Source organism: Mirounga leonina, unplaced genomic scaffold (assembly GCF_011800145.1).
Source record: "Mirounga leonina isolate KUSES-001 unplaced genomic scaffold, KU_Mleo_1.0 Mir_175, whole genome shotgun sequence".
NCBI lineage: Eukaryota > Metazoa > Chordata > Mammalia > Carnivora > Phocidae > Mirounga > Mirounga leonina.
This window is the reverse complement of record NW_023270453.1, coordinates 29,811,717-29,830,392: the sequence shown is the minus strand read 5'-3', so window position 1 is coordinate 29,830,392 and position 18,676 is coordinate 29,811,717. Positions and strand designations below refer to the sequence as shown.

At 52.2% G+C, this 18,676-nt stretch overlaps 1 protein-coding gene and 1 long non-coding RNA gene across 8 annotated transcripts in view; one reads left to right on the top strand and one right to left on the bottom strand.

Moving 5' to 3' along the window:
- Positions 1–18,293, bottom strand: part of CIITA (class II major histocompatibility complex transactivator) — a 45,890-nt gene extending 27,597 nt beyond the window's left edge. For 3 of the 7 annotated variants that reach the window (XM_035022268.1, XM_035022267.1, XM_035022270.1), the window contains exon 1: positions 18,040–18,290. In XM_035022268.1, coding sequence (XP_034878159.1) covers positions 18,040–18,286 — 247 coding nt within the window. In that variant the 5' untranslated portion in view covers positions 18,287–18,290. Of the gene's footprint in view, positions 1–8,443; positions 9,953–9,977; positions 10,215–18,039 lie in introns of those variants that run through there. The other 4 variants (XR_004682310.1, XM_035022269.1, XM_035022271.1 and 1 more) reach the window with 4 other exon arrangements.
- LOC118021829 lies at positions 3,345–7,908 on the top strand. Its single transcript, XR_004682312.1, has 3 exons — positions 3,345–4,054; positions 5,922–6,091; positions 7,836–7,908. It is a non-coding gene; the product is annotated as an uncharacterized LOC118021829 (long non-coding RNA).
- Positions 18,294–18,676: the final 383 nt, after the last annotated feature.

Here is an 18,676-nt window from a genome sequence, read left to right as displayed (position 1 = left end):
AAGAAGAAGAAGAAGAAGAAGAAGAAGAAGAAGAAGAAGAAGAAGAAAAAGAAGAAGACATCCACGCTCAGATATCCCCAACATATACCTCCACACCTTCCTTCCAGCTACCCCAAGATGAACCCTGCACCTTATGCACTTGTCTTGAGTATACAGGGATTTCCAGCTCATAATGGGCTTCTGCCTCCACCCCACCCCCTCATTTGAGCTCCCAAAGAGCTCTAGGGAGAAGGCAGGATTTAATGCCCATTTGATAGATGAGGATAGTCAAACACTTCAGTGAAATGGCTTGTCCAAGGTCACCTGGTTGGAGAGTTTGCATCTGAATCCTGGCTAGGAGGCATTAAGCAAGTGACTTCACCTCTCTATCAGTTTTCCCACTACTAGATCAGGATATTGACACTTCCCTTGTGGGACCATTGAAAGGCCAAGAGAAGCTCTTGGAGGCATACAGGAGGCCCACAGTTAAAGGAATCCCATGATGTTGGGATGCTGCAGAGCTGGGGCTCAGTTCTGGAGTCTAGTCTCCTGGTCTCGATCTCCCAAAGCCACAGTTCTCCCATTCATGCCCACATCGACTTATATCTTGGCTTGGGACCAGCGTTCCCACAACCAGTTTCCTTATGTCTCTCTCTAGATGTTTAGGAAGTGCTTCAAAGGCTCCTGATTGGACTCTTCCCCCACATGCCACTCTAGAGGGGACTGGGGACAGAGATGGCTCAAATCACCCCACTGCAGAGGACAGAGTGCCCTTCAGCTGCCCCAGCACAGGGCAAATCACACAGGCCAGGAATCCTGTGAGGGAAGGGGCCCTGTCTGTCTAGCTCACCTATCCCCAGACTCCAGCATGCTCTTGCACATAGCAGGCTCTCTCCACCCATAAAAGTGACGCATAACTAGAATTCACAGGTGCCTGCTGAGCGCCAGGCACCAAATGACATGATGTGTAGACCTTATTCCAGTCTAACACACACATTTGTGATTTGTCTTCCCATTTCTTAAAGAAACAGGCTGAGAGAAAACTGGTAGGATCTGAGCCAGATGCCTGGCTGCAAAACCATGGTTTCTTGCCCTTGCCTGGTGACAGGAGGCATGGGTGACAAAATGATTTCTCCTTTTGAGGAGCTGTCTGGGGCACCACAGAGAAGTGGTCTGTGTCTTTTTGGTAAACGAGTGGTATTTTTAGAAGGTCCTCTTTGAATCCGCCCTTCCCCCCTGGGCTACCACCTTCCACATCCAACTTGAGAAAAAGTTCCTAATCTCTTGGCCACCAAAAGTCCCTTTGGGGGGGTTCATTTCCCTTCCCACTTTGTACTACACCACAGGTTTTGAAAGACTGTAGGCACCAAGATGGTTCCTGGAATAAATTCATTTCTCTCTCCGAAGAGGGAAATCAAGTATTACCAAACTGTTCAAACTCTTCCTGAGGTAACCTGACAGCTGGTGTCTGCGGACATAACGGTCCTTCCCGACTGGGAGAGTCTGTTGTGTTGGGGGCTGTGCTGGGTACTCTAGATGCATAACCTTGTTTCCATTGTCACAGCAACTCTGGGAAATTGGTATTATTATATTCATTTTATGGATGAGGACAATGAGGCTAGGCTCAGTTTAACAGGTGCTTTCTTCCCAGAAAAAGGAGTATATCCTTGAGGGTCTCAAGCGGCACTGGGAGGGAGAAAGGGGCACCTTTGCTACCCCTGAACTCTTCAGCTCTGCTCTGCACTGTGATAAAAGAGCACAAAAAAATATTTCCCTGCATGTTGACTCTAATTCTCCTCCTGAGGAAGAAATGAAGATCTTTGAACTGTGTCCTAGAGAATGGTGTTGCGTTCCAGCTCTGCTTTTACTCTTGAGTACCCTCTGAGCCTTAGTTTCACCAAATAGGGTGGACCCAACTCAGCTGAGGTATTGTGGGATTCTAGGTTCCTCATTGCTTGTCAGCCTTGCACCTCTCCATTCCCCCAAGGGCCCTCCCAACACCGCCTTGCTCCCCACCCTCTTGACAAGCTGCTTCTGGGGTCAGATGGTGGCAGGAAACCAGGAGCTCAGGGCTACCTTATCTTCCACAACCAGCCCCCAGTCAGTATCTCTGTGGGGCTAATCTATCAAACAAATTTCCTCTTCTCTTGCATCTTTGTCCTCCAGATAAATTCTAAAATACATACCGCTCTGGTTTTCGTCCAAATCTGTAAAACAATGATTTACTGAGCATCTCCTACCAAAAAAAAAAAAAAAAAAAAAAAAAGGCACTGGGCTCAGTTCTCCGGGGGCCCTAAAGAGGTTTAAAACACAGTCCCTGCCAAGAAGCTTGCAATGTAGACTCAGATAATATTTTAAGAGGGAGACAAATCGTGATGATAATAATACAGTGGTTAAGAGTGCGTGCTCTGGGTTCAAATCCCAGTTCTGCGCCAACTGCGTGACCTCACATAAGTTCCTCAGCCTCTCCCAGTTGTGAAACCTACCGTATTTGGTTGGCAGAGCATCTAACTCATTATGTTGCTGTGACTTGCCTAAAGTGACATTTCCAGAGGGGCGCCTGGGTGGCTCAGTTGGTTAAGCGTCTGCCTTGGGCTCAGGTCGTGATCCCAGGGTCCTGGGATCGAGCCCCGCATCGGGCTCCCTGCTTGGCGGAGAGCCTGCTTCTCCCTCTGCCTGCCACTCTGCCTATCTGTGCTGTCTATCTCTCTGTCAAACAAATAAATAATTAATCTTAAAAAAAAAAATAAAGTGACATTTCCAGAAAGTGCTACGATGATATAAGTTTCCAAATAAGAACAGCGAGGTGCCACTTCATACTGCACCACTGGTCGAAGTTAGAAAGCTAGGAAATGCCAAAGGTTGGAAGAAGTGGGCTGGTGCAGCCACCCCAGCGAACAACCCGGCACCTGTTCGAATACCAAAGGATGCAGAGATCTGACAACCTCACAATTCCAGGTTGGGTATGTACCTCCTAAAGAAACACTCCCACAGCTGCACAGGGACACCCATCAGATGACGCACTGGACTCTTTGTGGTGGCAGCAGGGGGATGCCATCCGGGTGTCCGTGGCTGAGAGTGGGGCAGTCGAAAGTAGCCACTGTGATCCATGGAGGAGGATGCCGTGTTAGAAGCGACAGACCAAATGCACACCCAGCCACATAGTGCAGAGTGAAAAGTCAGAAACAGAATGAGCCCTGAGAGCCCAAAGCTAGATGTGCAGAATGACATCGAGGCACATGAAAACGCAGCAGAGAGGTTCCAAGAACACACGCAAACACAGGGACCCACCTCGGATGCATTAGAAGGCAAATCTCAGAGCACATGGCGCTGCTTAAAGGGGTCGGAGGGCCCACAACCTTCCCTCCCCAAAAGGCGCTGCAGAGTATGGTTAAAACACAACTCCAGAGGAGCGTTTAGACCTTGGCTTCCAGATACTCTGACTTGACAATTTTAACTGGTGTGATGTGTTACATGTAGCATCCTGCTACAACACGGACGAACCCCCTCAAGGGGCTGAGGTTGGGGTGCCCAGCCACCAGCTGCTGGAGGGCAAGGGGCTCACAGCTCACAGTTCTGGGCATAGCTCCAAGTCACACCCCTTCTCCAAGGGGACCCCATATCTGATGACTGGTCCCTGTGGAGTGCAAAGGTCCGGTCTGGTGCCTTAATTTGCAGTAACCCTAAAGGCTGTTCCAGCTTCAGCATGCTCTGTGGGGCCTCCGGGTGGGGGTGGCTGAAACCCCTGTTGAGACTTATGGCTGGCAGCCCAATCCTCCCTCCGCCCAATCATGCCTCTTCCCTCTCCCTGCGGTGTCCCCCACCTCACCTCTCCCCAATAAATCTCCCACGTGCAAATCTTCAACTCCGAGTCTGCTTCCTAGGAACCTCACCAAAGACTAGCTCATTCTGTTTTTCCACCAGGGGGCCTGGCAACCACACAGAACCCCACAAAAGCCCCCCTCCCCAGAGACCACCTCTGAAGAGCTGGGGCAAACCACCTATCTAGTCTGGACGCCCACTGAGGACATTCACCTCATCACGACTTAGGATTCGAATGATATCACCTCAACTGGTGCGTGTGCCCACAGACGGCCAGTGACTGGGGGTGAGGGGCCCGGTGGACAGGATGAGAAGGCAGCAGACCAGCAGTAAGAGCTGCAGCTGGGGGAGGAGGTGGGCTCCGTGTTTGTCCAGAGCGCCCGTCCCCTTCCAGCCAGCCTGGCCTCTCCCACTCCAGGTGGCCCTCACTCTGCATGCCCCAACATTCCGAGCTCCAATCAGAGTGACCTGGAAAGGAGTCCAACAGGTTCCCCCCAACCCCTGCCCCCTCCCCGGAAGACAACCTGAGCCAGGTACTGGGATGGGGGGGGAATGAACACCCTGTGGCCAAGCCAGGCCCTCGGCTCCAGTCTTGACCCCCAGCTTGACCTAATGGGGTGCCTAAGCCAGCTCCAGGCCCTCTGCTGGGTGCTGGAGCCTCTGAGCCATGAATCATGGGCCAGCCCTGCCTGCTAGCGTCTGACGGCAGAGACGAGCCATTGGCAGGCTTGGCTGTGAATCAAAACTGCCTGAAAAGGGCGCTAAACACACAGCAGCCCGGGCCAACTCCCAGAGATTCTGTATTTTTAAACGAGCACCCCCTTGTGCCCCCTCACACACACACCTGCCTTGTAGGGAATTAAAATGGGTTTTATTTTCAAGGCAGCCTGACTTTCCGCTTGCCAAGAAAACACTGCCCGCCCCCCTCGCTGGGGTGACTTTTCTTGAACTCTGGGAGGTCTGCAATTCTCCTTCTCCCAAGTGACCCTTCCAGGCTCTCCATTTCTGCCACCTTTCCACTTCTCCCCAGCTGAAAATCCTAGAACCAGAGTGAACACCGTCCTCAATTCTTCTCCTTCTCCATCCAGGAGTCCCTGTCGACTGCCATGCCCTTGATGGAGGAGCCCCCAGCCCCACACTCTGGATTGTTCCAATTGCTACCGGGTCTTTTCCCCAAACCAGTCTCCCAAAGTTCAGGTGTTCATTAGCCCCCTTTACAATTTTTGGGTCAGATCTGCATACCACCTGTTCTATAATTTACCTTTGTATTTTCCTTGAATTGACTTTTTTTTTCTTAAAGATTTTATTTCTTTATTTGTCAGAGAGAGAGAGAGCACATGCAGGGGGAGCAGCAGAGGGAGAAACAGACTCCCAGCTGAGCAGAGAGCCCAACTTGGGGCTCGATCCCAGGACCCTGGATCATGACCCGAGCCGAAGGCAGACGCTTAAACAGCTGAGCCACCCAGGCATCCCTTGAATTAACTTTTTAAAGAAACAAATAAATTTATGTTAAAAGAAAACCTTCCAGAATTGAAAGCAGGCAGTCAAAAGCATACTGGTACATGGATGTTCATAGCACACTCTTTGTAACAGACAAAAGATGGAAACAACTCAAGTGTCCATCAACAGATGAATGGATAAACACAGCAGGGCCTATCCATACACTGGAATATTACTGAGCCATGATAAGGAAACACAGACGCCTGCTACAACACAGATGGGCCTTAAAAACATCATGCTCAATGAAAGAAGCCAGTCACAAAAAGACAAATACTATAGAATTCCACTTACATGAGGCAACTAGAGTGGTCAACTCCATAGACACAGAAAATCAAAGGGTGGCGGCCGGGGGAGGGGGCCCGAATGGGGAGTTCGCATGTCACGGGGCCAGAGTTTCAGTTTGGGGCGATGAAAAAGTTCTGGAGACAGATGGTGGGATGGTTGTATAACAGCAGGAATGTATTTATTACAGCTCAATCATATACTTAAAATGGGTACCTTGGTAAATTTTATATTATCATTAAAAAAAAAAAAAGGAAACTTTCTATCACTCCCTCCCATGGGGGGAAAAAACCCAGCATCACCCACCACTAAAAACAAAACAATGTTATTACAATCAGGTCAGCTGCCCTATTCTGCTAAAAAGAAACATCACTCAGTATGAGTGTTGCCAAAGATGTCTACACACAAAAATGGGGAAGGCGGCTCAAGAACGAATCAGAAAAGTAGGGATCTCCTACCCGGTATCAATGAACGCATCTTTGAGAACCGTCTGTGGACCACCCATCAGGTACGTGTCAAAGTCTAGAAGCCTCCCTTCCGCCCACAACTTCCCCTCAGATCTTTCCATACAATCCCTCCAGGAGCTATAATGCTTACTCCTGGCCCAGGTGGATTCTTCGGTGATCCTTCCCAAGTGCTTCCAAGACAGTGCTCTTGTTTTAGTCATCTTACAGATGCACCTCGGAGAGGGAAGTCATTTATCCAGGGTGATGGATGGCAAATCTGAAAGCCAAGTCCAGAAGCTTCTCCCTCTTCCTCAGGCCACTTCTCTGATTGCTGGGGATTGACCCCAGGCCATGCTGTTGAGTCCTTTTGCTAATTTCCTAACTACTCTTCACGAGGGACCAGGGGCTGAGGTCTCAAGAGGTCAAACCAGGTCCCTGCTGTCAGACAGGTTTTGCTGTATCAGTAAGACTCTGACTACCCAGGACCTACCCTGCATTTGTGGAGGCCCACGCTCCTGCCCAGGCACTGGACTGGGCTCTCCAGAGACTTGGATTCAAATCTTGACTCTACCAAAACCTCGACTATATGACCTTGGTTAAAAAACCTCCTGGGGAAGTCCCCAGAGATTTTGTAACACGGTGAGATAACAGGGTTTGGACCACATCAATGCCTCTCAATACAGGTATATAACCTCTGGGCCTCTGGCATGGGAATCACCCAGATAGGTGGTTTAGCCCGGGTGGGGCCTAGTGGCAGAACCCAGGAGCCTACACACTAAACAGGTGACTCCCTTGTGCAGGAAGCCTGGGACCCCCTGGTTCAGTTCTCTCTGAGGATCTTTCCATTGTACATCCTGGGATCTTGGAGACCAGGTCCTTACCTAAGGCTGTCTGGGGTTCGGAAGGTGAGGACTTTCTGGGGTCTCCCCCTTGTCCCCCCTCTGCTCCATCAGGTCCTAGAGCAAGAAGCACCAATTTCCTTAACCTTCTGAGTGGCTGGGAGTATTTCTTTTCTGGGTTGGTGGGGAGGGGAGCTTCATAGATGGAAGGCATCTTGCCAAAGTTAGGAACACCTGGCTGCGATAGCAAGTGGGGCGTGTGGACTGCTGGGCGTCTGTCTCTTAAACCTTGTCACCTTGATGGGGGGAGAGCGTGAGACTCAGAAGAGAACTGTGGGCTTTAAGGGTCCCAGACAGAGCTAGACATGGCAGTTCCAATTCTGGCATTCTGGGGCCCCAGAGAGACCTCCCCCCTCCAGCTGTTTCTGGGGCTCCTTGGTTTCTCTACTTGGAAGGCGGGGCTCAGGACCCCAAAGTGAGGTGGACATGTCAGCCCTGTCAAAACCCTCCCACAAAGCTGCCCCACCCCCCCACCCCAGATTATCAAAGAGAGGCTTGGAATTGTATAAAATTCCTGGACATAAGAGACTCCATTTTAAAGTTCCATTTTCCTTTCTAACGAACTCTTGAACTGGCAATTGTTTTTACAAGCAGTTGTTCATAAAAAGTCAACAGAACAACTGGCATTCAGACCGGATGGGGACAGGAGAGTTCATACCTCCAAGGAACTGTTTCATCCGATAGCACCAGCAAAATAGTAAGATAATCAACAGAAGTGGCTTAACGGCAGGCACCAAATTAGCAGGCTTGTTCTTATCTGCTCTTTTTTTATCTAAATCATGTAATCACCCCTCTCCTTCGTTCTCATAAAAACCCCCGGTTTTCCCCCACCTAAGCAAGACGCTTTTCTGTGCTCCCCGAATTGCAATTCTGAGACCCCCAAATCAAGGTCTTTTTTCTTTTTCAGTTTTGCCTCCCGGAGGAGAGAGGTGAGGATTTCTCCAGGGCGCCCACTAAAGGTCGTGCCCTCCACAAACCTTCCCGCAAGGCACCCCATCCAAGGGTTGGAAACCTGCACTCCTGAGTCAGAGCGGTGCTATGATCCAACTGGAAAACTGAGGCTCAGAAAAGGGCGGCCCGGGCCCAGGGTCCCCGTGGAGGGACCTGTGTGCCGCTCAGCGCGCGCGCATCCCATTCACCTCTCCAGACTCCAGGGGGCGCGGAAGGTGTGTGCGCCCCGGGTTTGGCGCCGGCGCCGGAGCTAGGCTCCGCTCGGCGCGCTCCTCCTGCGCACCCAGGGTGTCTGCAGATGCCCGGCTCCCGCCCGCCTCCCCTTGCCCCGCGCTCTCTTTGGGCCCCGCGGCCGGGCACCCCGACCCAGCTCCGGCCCGCTCCCCGGTCCCTGCGCTCCAGACCGGGGATGCTGGAAATGCGGACTTTCGTGGGTCCGCACTCCGCACATTCCCTTCCTCCTCCCAGCCTTGCTGTGTGACCTCAGGAAAGTAGCAGCCAGCCTCTGAGCCTCGATTGCCGGGCCGACTTTCGGGGTGCAGGGGGAGAGCCCTGGTCACCTACCGCTGCTCCCCGACTCCCGCGTGCTGCCGGTGGCCTCTCCTTCCTGCCAGCTGTGGGGCTGCAGCGAGACTGGGGCGGGTTGGCCACCCAGTGCCCCCACCTCATCCGCTAGGACCGTACTTTTCTCTTTCGCTTTCTCTCTGCGCTGGGATTTGGACCAAGCTGGAGAGTAAGCAGGCTTGCTGCACCCACCACGTGCTTTCTCGGAAGCGCCAGGCTCACATCCTTACACTCCTGGGCGCTCCTGGAGCGTCTATCAGCTCCTGGAAATGGCCAGCCTCCTCCCACCCCTTCGGGGGAGCCAGCACACACTTGGGCATGCCATCTGCAAACCCTGACTTGCAGGCAGCTCTCCCTTGCTTTGGGGTGGCCTCCATGTCTCTCCAGCTCAGCCCGGCCATGAAGGTGGCAAACGGTCCTTGCAGCGGACACAGACCCAGAGATTTGCTCCATGAGCCATTCACTCCTGGGAAGGCAAATGTCCTCCAGAGGCAAGAGAATATGCCTCAGGGACCCTCAGGGGCTGGGAATTCCGCCTCATCCCTGATGCGGACACTCCTCCTGCCTTTCCTCCTCCAGAGGTCCTGGACCCCAGCTCCACCCACCATGAGAATTTGGGGAGGGCACTTCCCTTCCCAGGCTTGGAGTTCCTGTCTGGAATTGAAGGCGTGGGTCAAGGTGACTCCTGACCTCTTCTTCCCATCGAAACTCCCAACAGGCTCTATCCAACAGAGCTGGCAAACCTCAGCGGTGTCTGAGGAAAGGGGTCTCACCCCCCTGAAACCCCTCCAAAACACACAACACAGCGGCACCAGTAATAGCAGGCTTCCCTGATGATATTCCGTTCCTACGATGTTCCAGGCACTGTGCTGGACTTTGATCCCTCGTCATTACCCTGTCACAGAATTTTTAACAGCCCAGGCAAAGAGCGTCAGAGGTTGGTGACATGTTCTGTGTCACTTCACACCCAGCCAACAATGCAGCTGGGATTCAAACCTGCCGTGCTGATTGCAGAGCTGGTGCCGTCTGTCTCCTAGCCCCAACTTCTTCCCCAAAACACAATCTAGAAACTGGGGAGAGGGGAGCATTTGTCCAGCCGGTTGGGGCTCAACAGCTATGCCAAGGAGCTGACTGCCACTTTGATTTTCCTGCTTCTCCTGGGGATGGGGTGGGGTATGGCAGGGATCCTGTCCTTCAAGGGCACCCCTCAGTGTTTACCTGGTGGAGAGAGCACCTGTGGTTGGCCAAGCCGGGCTATCAATGCTGAGAGCTAACGACACACCTGCTGAAAGTTGGCCCTCTGGAATCCTTCAGCACTGATAAAGTCTCTCACGTGTCAGGCACCTGGACGGATCTGAATGTCCCTCAAGTGGAAGGAAATATTTAACCACCTCACTTTTCCCAACAGCCCCGACGGGACAAGGACCCCTCTCTCTGCTCCCACCCCCCGGTTCAGAGACGGTGGGGGCAGCTGAGACCTTACCCTAAATCAAGAAGCCTTGCCAGCCCCAACTTCCTTCACCCCCCTTTTTACCTTGGGACTCTGGCAGGTAGGACCCCGCAGGGCGTGGAGCTAGGCAACGCATGGTGTGGGAAACCCAGTGAGGCAGCGGCTTCTGGAGTCTGGCAGCCCCTCCTGGTGCCCTCAGCCTGCCCAACGATGTCTTTGAATGCCCAGCTCAGGAGCAGACAGCTTCATCTCCAGCTTAGTCACCTATACCAGTCAGGAGCCCACCAACACCAAGCCAGCATGCAAAGGAAGCAAGCAAGGGACCAACGGAAAACTTTCCCCCTATGAAGTGGCATCAAGCTGTCTGATCTCTCTGTCTAAAACTCTCTAATTTGCCCACACTCCCTTAAACCTTCCCCGTGCCTCTGTTGGTAATTTCAGTTCCTTGTTGTGGACCAAAGAGCGTGACCATAGAAGGTTGAGAGTTGTCCCTTGGAGGGAGACCTTTGACACAATGACATTCTGAAATTATGGCGACCACAGTGGAGCCCCAATCCCTGCTATCCTCTGCAGGATGGGGCCAGGATCAGAGCCCCACAAATGCCTCAAGACAAGCTGAGCCCCCCAGCTGGGGTCCATCAGTCTCCCCAGATTCCATTTCCTCCACCACCCCACCCCCACACCAAACTGCCCTGAATTGCCTTGGAGATCATGAGTGGTCCACTCATGATTTTTATTCCAAGACATTGGACCAAAACGTAAATTACACATAAGACAGTGTTACCCCAAATGTGGTCTACTTATAGCCAGATGGTTTAGGGCAACACATGGATGCAGCGCTAAATAGCACTGACCCCCAGGGAGAGAGTTAGTGCCCCTGCAAGTCTCTACCCACGCTCCTGATGGCATCTGGGAGAGAGTGTTTGTCAGGCTAAGAGGTCTTTAACAAACCTCTTCAAATGCAGGATACATCCCTGTTTCCCAGAAAGCATTCCCTAGTTGCAAGCCTTCAGTGAGACAATAGTTTCTGGCTGGATTTGTGAAACATTGCCCCCCCTTCCTGTTTCATAGTTCACTTCAATGGGTGGCATTCCTTTCACTTATGGCGAACATAAACTTTCCTTGGAAAATAAACTTGAATTAAAAAAAAAATGCGGGGCGCCTGGATGGCTCAGTTGGTTAAGCAACTGCCTTCGGCTCAGGTCATGATCCTGGAGTCCCTGGATCGAGCCCCGCATCGGGCTCCCTGCTCGGCGGGGAGTCTGCTTCTCCCTCTGACCTTCCTCCCTCTCGTGTGCTCTCTCTTTCTCATTCTCTCTCTCTCTCTCAAATAAATAAATAAATAAAAATCTTTAAAAATAAAAATTAAAAAAAAATGCGAGCGCTTTGAAAAAACACCTGTCGGGCAAATAATTAGTATAGGATGGTGCGTAGAAATCGAGAGGGTGGTCCGGAAGTGAATGAAGTTTGGGAAGCAGTGACAAGTGCCTCCTTCCTGCACTTTTACTGAAAGAGCACTGGGTTAGGAGTCTGAAGATCTGGCGTCGAGCCCCTGGTGTTACTAGCAGGTGCGTGTCCTTGGACCCCTCACTTCCCTTGTGTGGGCCTCGGTTTCCCCCACATACGAAATAAAGATAATGATGTCTATCTTTGTAAGGTGGTTATTTTGAAACAGTCCCTGCTTTTAGAAGGCCCAGGGAGGAAGTAGGCAGACAAATGGGAAACGCTAGTAGTCAACTTGAAACACGGTCTTGCCTTGTTAGGCTAATAAGACAGACGTGACAAATATTAGAAATCTCAAGAAGTCTCATCTTCCCATGACCTGTGCCAAGGGAGAGGCACCCCTGCCCATTCACCTGTCTCGAGGTCACTTGTGAGAGTCCTTTCCAGTCCTTGGAGGCAGCCAGTTCTGACTGACGGCCATGGCTGAGGCAGTTCTGAATCCAGTTCATGGCAGGACAGGCCGATGAGAGTCAGTCTGACCGGGGTGCACCTGCCTGGATGCCATCACCTCTCACCGGGTCCGATCTCCTCTCTGCTACCTGGTCTTTCCACATCCTCACTGAACTGTCCCCCCCAGACCCATATTCAATCCCCAAACCTGACCATGCTTGTGTCAACACAGGGCTCTGAGCTGGGTGGTGACATGGACCAGGCTGCGTGTTTGGCTGATGCCGGAGGCTGTTAGATTAGCACGGGGAGGGCCCCAGGTAGAGACACGGGAGAGGAGACATTGTGGTGCCCAGCCAGAAGCTGATGGGGTCTGACTTTCGGCAGGTGCAGTGGAAACAGAGATGAGGAGTGGGCAGCCTGGCGTTGTAGCAGAGCTAGAATACCAAGCCTCCTGCGTGGGGAGGGCAAGGAGCAGGGCAGAGGGTAAGCCAAGCCCAAAATTTCTCCCTATTAAAGCATCCTGCATTCCTCCTGCCGATGCCCTTCTTCGAAACTCCCTCAGAGATGGTGACCATTCTCTGAGCCCAGGGCTGCTTTGAACAAAATCAATTTCCTCCCTACTGGGGAGCCCTCTCAGCGCTGTTCAAGCCATCTTGCCCTGGGCATGCAAATGTCTTTGCCTCCAGTCGGGATCCAGCAGGACAAAGACCACTGGCTACCAGCAGAAGCATTGTGAAAATTGCCCGCGGGGTTCCCTGCCAAGCCCCAAGGGGAGGACATGGGGGAAACAACTTCTGAGTAAGCTTGTCATCCCCTGCTGTAGTCTCCCCAAACAGACCTGCTTGCCCTACGTGGGTACCTCTGCTCATGCAGGGCTGAGCTCCTGTCTTTATTTTAGCCATCCTTCAAGGCCTGAGTTCTTGCTTTCAGCACCCTTCCAGGTAACATCAATCTTATGCTTTACTCATTTTTAGAAAACTTGTTGCCATGTATTTGGCAATGCATCGGTGAACTTCCCATTTCATTAAGTAGAGACTCTGTTACTTCTGATTAGATCATGAGGTTGCTACTGTCTGGGACCCACAGTTTTATTTTCTTATTTAAAATTCACACTACTCCAAGATTGCTTGAGTGAAGGAACGGAGTTTGGATTGGTATGATCAAGGCAGTCTCAAGTGCCCAGTGGTGAAGGGTCCCCTCTCCCTAGGTTGTAAGTGCCCTTTCTTATGCTTTTTGGTGACCACCATAATCCCTAGCAGGTGCTAAGACAATGATTAAGGAGGAGGGAAGACGTGTAAGGAAGGAAGGGGAAGAGGTGAGCAGAGAAGTAGGTGAATAGATACGATAAAACTGGCATGTATCCAAATTAGGCAGGTAGGAATGTGCGTGAGAATGCAAGCCTATTAGTCGGTAAATACACAAGCAGATGAGTTGGTAGGAAGGCAGGTAGATAAGTTGATACATAAAACTATAAATGGTTAGATAAATAGATTGATAAGTATGTATAAGTGGATAACAGATATAAGTTGATGGATTGATAAGTAGACACTGGTAGGTGGTTATGTAGACCAGGTAAGTTTGAGGGCAGGCAGGGAGGTGGCTGGGCAGGTGGCTAGAGAGATGAACAGGTACCAAGGAAGGACACAGGTGGACTGCTTCAGGTAACGACAACAGAGAACAGAAACCGGCCCTGGGTGGGTCAGGCGCCAGGCTTGGAGCCAAGTGGAGTATGGAATGGGCCACTGGTCAGCCTGGGAAAACCCATGGGGAAGTGCCAACTTCCAGGTACAGGTACTTTTCTTTCTTCGGGTCCCAGGGGTGAAGATGAAGTGAGTCTGGCTGGCGGGGAAGCCGTCCAAGGTGAACGGACAACAGTTATTCTTGCCAGCACGTCTCCTTCCAGAGGGCAGAGTAGGCTCCCCGGGATCAGAGAAGAAACAGGTCTTGGGAAGGGAAAGAGGAGGGTGGGAGGGCACAGCGCCTTTCCTCTCTGAGGTCCAGGCTCTGGTGGCTCTCGTGGTAAGGACCAAATGAGGAAGGAAGCCGGAGGAAACGTTTGGCAGCCTGGGGCATGTCACTTCCTTTCCAATAAATCAGGCAACATCCTAGAGGGAGACTTTGTTCTATGGTTCCTAGAACCGAGTCCTTGTGGGCAAATATAACGCATCATGAAAGCATAGAGTGACAAAAGAACAAAAGAAAGCCAAAGAAAACAATAAAATATAAACCCCCGGGGAGTGGGAGGTGGGGGGATTCCTACATGCCCAAAGGCACCGCTGGGCAAAGCCTCCATTCAAAAACCCAAGCCGGCTGTCACCCTGGGGCTGTAGCTGCCCAAACACCACCCCTGAGCTGATGAGTCAGAATCCACTCTCTTCTTGCCGGAAATGCAAGTGCCTTACGCTGGATGAGGTCACTGAATCCTCAGAGCACCACCCTGGGTACTATCATTGCCTCCATTGTACAGATGTGGAAAACTGAGGCCCGGAGAGGTTCCAGAAAGTGCTCACAGGCACACCCCTTGGAATTAGGGAGCCATGACCGGCACTTAGGCAGTCTGAGGGCTGAGACCGTGTGCCAGCCCAACGGTGGGGGCACACTGATGCACTTCTCACATATACACAGCACCCAAGCACTCAGCACTGTGTCTCACATGGAATAGGTGTCTAGATATTCTGTGCGGCCCCCCATGAGACTGTAGACGTAATTGTTTTCTCTGTACCTCAAACCCCTGTTTTATCCTTCCTTGTCCAGTTCTCCCTGCTGTGACCCCTCAAGACTTAGCTATCCAATGCCAAGCACTGCCTTAGACAGTTTCCAGCTACCATCTCATTTAATTTAACCCCCACTATAGCCCTGGGGGCTTTATATCATCACTCTCATTTTCAAGATGAAGAAACAGAGGGTCAGAGTGGTCCAGTCATGTGGCCGAGGTCACATGGTTTGTAAGAATCAGAGCGTGGCCTCAGACCCAGAGCTCTCCAGTGTCCAGCCTGGGCTTTCTCCATCACTGCCATCCTCACTGTCTCTTCTCTGTCCCCAGAGTGCCTGCCATGCGTTGTCACCCATTGTCACCAAAGAATGTCCCGAGCATTTGCTTTGTTTCCCCAGGGAAGCTGCTGAGTTGTGTCAGGACAAGGACCTTGACTCTCAGGCCCAACCCCCCTCCCCGAGCTTGCCTGGGGTTGGACGCACCGTGCTGCCTCCTGCAGCAGAGTCAGACCCCCAAGGTCAAAGCCCCAGAGGTAGGCTTTCTGCCCAATTGCACCGAGACACTGTGGTAGCTGAAGGTGACTTCTGAATCAGAAGTTTCAGACCTGGTTTCAGTTTGAAGATAGTCAATCTGTTATGGGTAGATTTACGGTATCCCTTGGGTTGTTTAGAAGAGGCAGCCGAGCAGAAAGTGCAGTGGTAGATCCGGCCTTGTGACATCCATTAGCCCTCTCCCCAGGCCATCTCTTAACCGCTCTGTGCCTCAGTTTACCATTCTGTAAAGTGAGAATAATGGTAGTACCTGAGCCATCCACCCACCCAATCCATCTCCCATCCATCCACCGACCCACTCATCCATCCATCCCTCCATCTATCCATTCAACCATCCAACATTCAACAAATCTACATTACACACCTACCCAGTGCCAGGCACTGTGCTAGGCATTTAGGATACGATATGATCAAAATACAGATCCCTGCCCATGTGGAGCTTATTTTCTAGTAGGAGAGTCAGACAATGAACGACAAACATAATACAAAAGTAAAATATATAGAAGGTGAAAATGTCAGTTTAGGGAGGGGGCTCAGAGTGTGGATGGGGACCTGCAATTCTTTTTTTTTTTTTTTTTTTTGACTTTATTTATTTGTCAGAGAGAGAGAGCACAAGCAGGGGGAGTGACAGGCAGAGGGAGAAGCAGGCTCCCTGCTGAGCAAGGAACCCAATGCAGGACTCTATCCTGGGACCCCGGGACCCCGGGACCAGACCTGAGCTGAAGGCAGATGCTTAACTGATCGAGCCACCCAGGCACGGGGACCTGCCATGCTAAAGGGGATGCTCGGGGTAGGCCTTGCTGAGAAGGTGAAATCTGAGCAAAGAGCTTAGGAGGTATCCTCCAAGAGGATATGTGGAGAAGAATGTTCCAGGTAGTAGGAACAGCACTTGCCAAGGTCCTGTGGTAGAGAGCATGCCAGGCCTGTCCCAGGGACAGCGGGGGTACCAGTATGGCTGGAGGAGATGAGCAGAAGTAGGGGATGAGAGCAAAGCCGCGATGAGAGCCAGACTGTGATGAGCCCCTTGTGGGCCACCGTCCGGATTTGGCTTTTCCTCTGAGCGATGGGGAGCCAGCGCAGGGTTCAGACCAGTGGAGGGTGAAGATCGTTAAGGGTTGTGGAGAGAGTTACAAAACTTTCACATGACGATTTCCTCTTCTGAACCCCCACTGAAACCAGAGTCAGGGCCCTCTCTTTACAAAGCACACAATTCTCTTTCCCCTTCTCCCTCTTCTCCTCCAAAGGCTGCTCCCTCCAACTTCCACCGCAGCCACACACCCAGCAGCCCTGATGGGGGGCTGAGCTGGAGGACAGGAAGAAAGGGCCAGGGAGAGGAGGCACCTTGCCCTTCTCTGTCTCCCAGCCCCCTGAAGACCATGTCACTCCGAGCCCAGTTCCCTTTCTCGAGTCACATGGGCTCAGAAATAAAAATATGACATCCCCAGGGAGGAAACAGAGTGAAATAACAGGAACCAGCGGACAGAGGAGGGGGGCTGCCGAGGTGTCAAGCAGCCTCTACATAAAGGAGCAAGGGGTGTGTGCAGTTTGCAAGGAAGGAGGACGGGGTTGACTTTCCCCCTGCCATCCCGGGGTGGCTGCTCACCGCCCTCAAGACCACACAGGCTGCTTGCACCCCCCATGAAGAAATCAGGGAGATCATTCAGGTGGGAAAGGGAAAGAGTAAGAGACAAGTCCAAGGAACCAACAGAGACCATCTGGGCGAGAACTGAACCACGAGGAAAACCGACCCCTTGTAAATTCGTGTCTCCGCAGAAGAGCGAGAGAAATGTGTACGCCCCCGGTGCCCCAGTCAAGACCATCGGAAGGTTTTTTACTCCTCAAAGCCGAGGATTAAGTTTGTCTGCCTCCAAATCCAGCCTTCATTACGTCCCACCTGGAGACCCAGGGTACGGTCACCTCTGGGTGGTCTGTGCTTTCTTCGTTAGGTCAGAACTAAGAGCGCTGCCACGTGCTAAGGTGGGGCCTGGCACGCGGTCAATGCCCAATAAACGTGAATCACTGTGATCCTCTCCCAGTAGAAGTGACTGTGAAACCATAGAGGGGCCATGAATGCTGTGTCCTCAAATTGGAAAAGCCTAGATCTGGATAGAGCAGGAGGCAGAACAGACACGCATCTTTAGGAAGAACGTTGTTGGCAACAAAGCAAGAACCTCTTTGCAACAGGGAAGAAAGACCCACATGGTCTGCGGGGCCAGGGATGTGGGTGGAAGCAATATGGTGTAGGTTTGTTTTCCCGATTTAAGATGTGTCAAGTGTAGTCAATACTCTAAAAGTAAGACACTCTTCCTCTCTTTTCTCTGATTGGGTTCCTGTTCTCTGTCTCTGTCTCCCTCTTTCTCTCTCTCTTCCCCCGCCCTCCGCCTCCTCCCCCTTCCTTCTTCCTTCTTCCTTCTGTCCTCTCCCGGCTCTCTCTTTCTATTCTGTCTCTCTCTTCCTTACTCTCTCACCCTGTCTGTCTTTTGATTTCTGTCTCTCGCTGACACAGATGCACACGCACGCATGCACACACAGCATCCTCTGCTCTCCAGCTTCATGGCCCGTCCTCTCTCTGGTACCTTGTTTCTTCACATTTGAACCCCACCGAGTCCTGCAGCTGTCTTCCCTACTGGACCATGAGCCCCTTGCAGGCAGGAGCTGATCCGTAGCCCCCAGCCAGTGCCCAGCGCAGTGCCTGACACATCAAGGCCGCTCAGAGTGTAAATGAAGCAGGCATTTGATGGCATGCCTCCGGGATGGTCTTTTCTTAAGCTGAGTGGGAAGCATGCTGTATGTGCACACCCAGCATCACAGACCAAGTTGTCCAAGCACTTGCTGCTCCTGCCAGATCATCCAGATGCCCTGACTCCTGTCCAGCTCTGCCTTCCCATCTGCAGATGAGCACACTGACTCTCCTTTCAGAGAGGAGGGAAAACCCATGTGCTGCCTACGGCCAATCCTTGCTACTTGGACGAAGGGGATGCCGACTTACCACCATGGTCCTTGGGGTCGGGATCCCTCTCGGCCACTGGGACCTGCAACCCACTCCATGCCCACCTCAAGAGGGCCAAGTCTGGGTCTCCTTTCTCCAGCAGGGTCAAGGAGATCTTCCTGGCCAGGGCCTCGCCATCAGGCTCGCGGAGCAGGGCGAAGTGGTACTCCCGGGACAGAAGCTCCTTCTCCAGCATGTGGTCCAGGAGGGCCTGCACCTGACTCGGCCGATGGCTGGACAGCAGCATCTGGACCCGAGTCAGGATGGTCTGGAAGTGGTTCATGGCAGGGCTCGGAGGCAGGCTAGCTGCCTGGGCCAAAGCCTAGGATCTCTGCTCACCCAGCCCGCAGCATCCAAAACACGAAGTGAAAAACAGGATGAGGGAACCTCTGCAGTTGGGTGCTGTTAATTACTGCTTAGGCAGGTTTCCTCATTTGCGTTGTAGGCTGGGGTGCCTGATGTATGGTTGGAAATGGGTGCTCGGGCTGATTCAGACCCCACTGATACTGGCTGGGACCGCCCACGTGCCTGTGTCAGAGAAGGCCACAGCCTGTGGGTTCCATTTGATCCAGTCTGATATTCACTAAACGGGAAGCGAGCTTGCCTCTCTGGGAACTTACACAGTGATGGTCCTTTT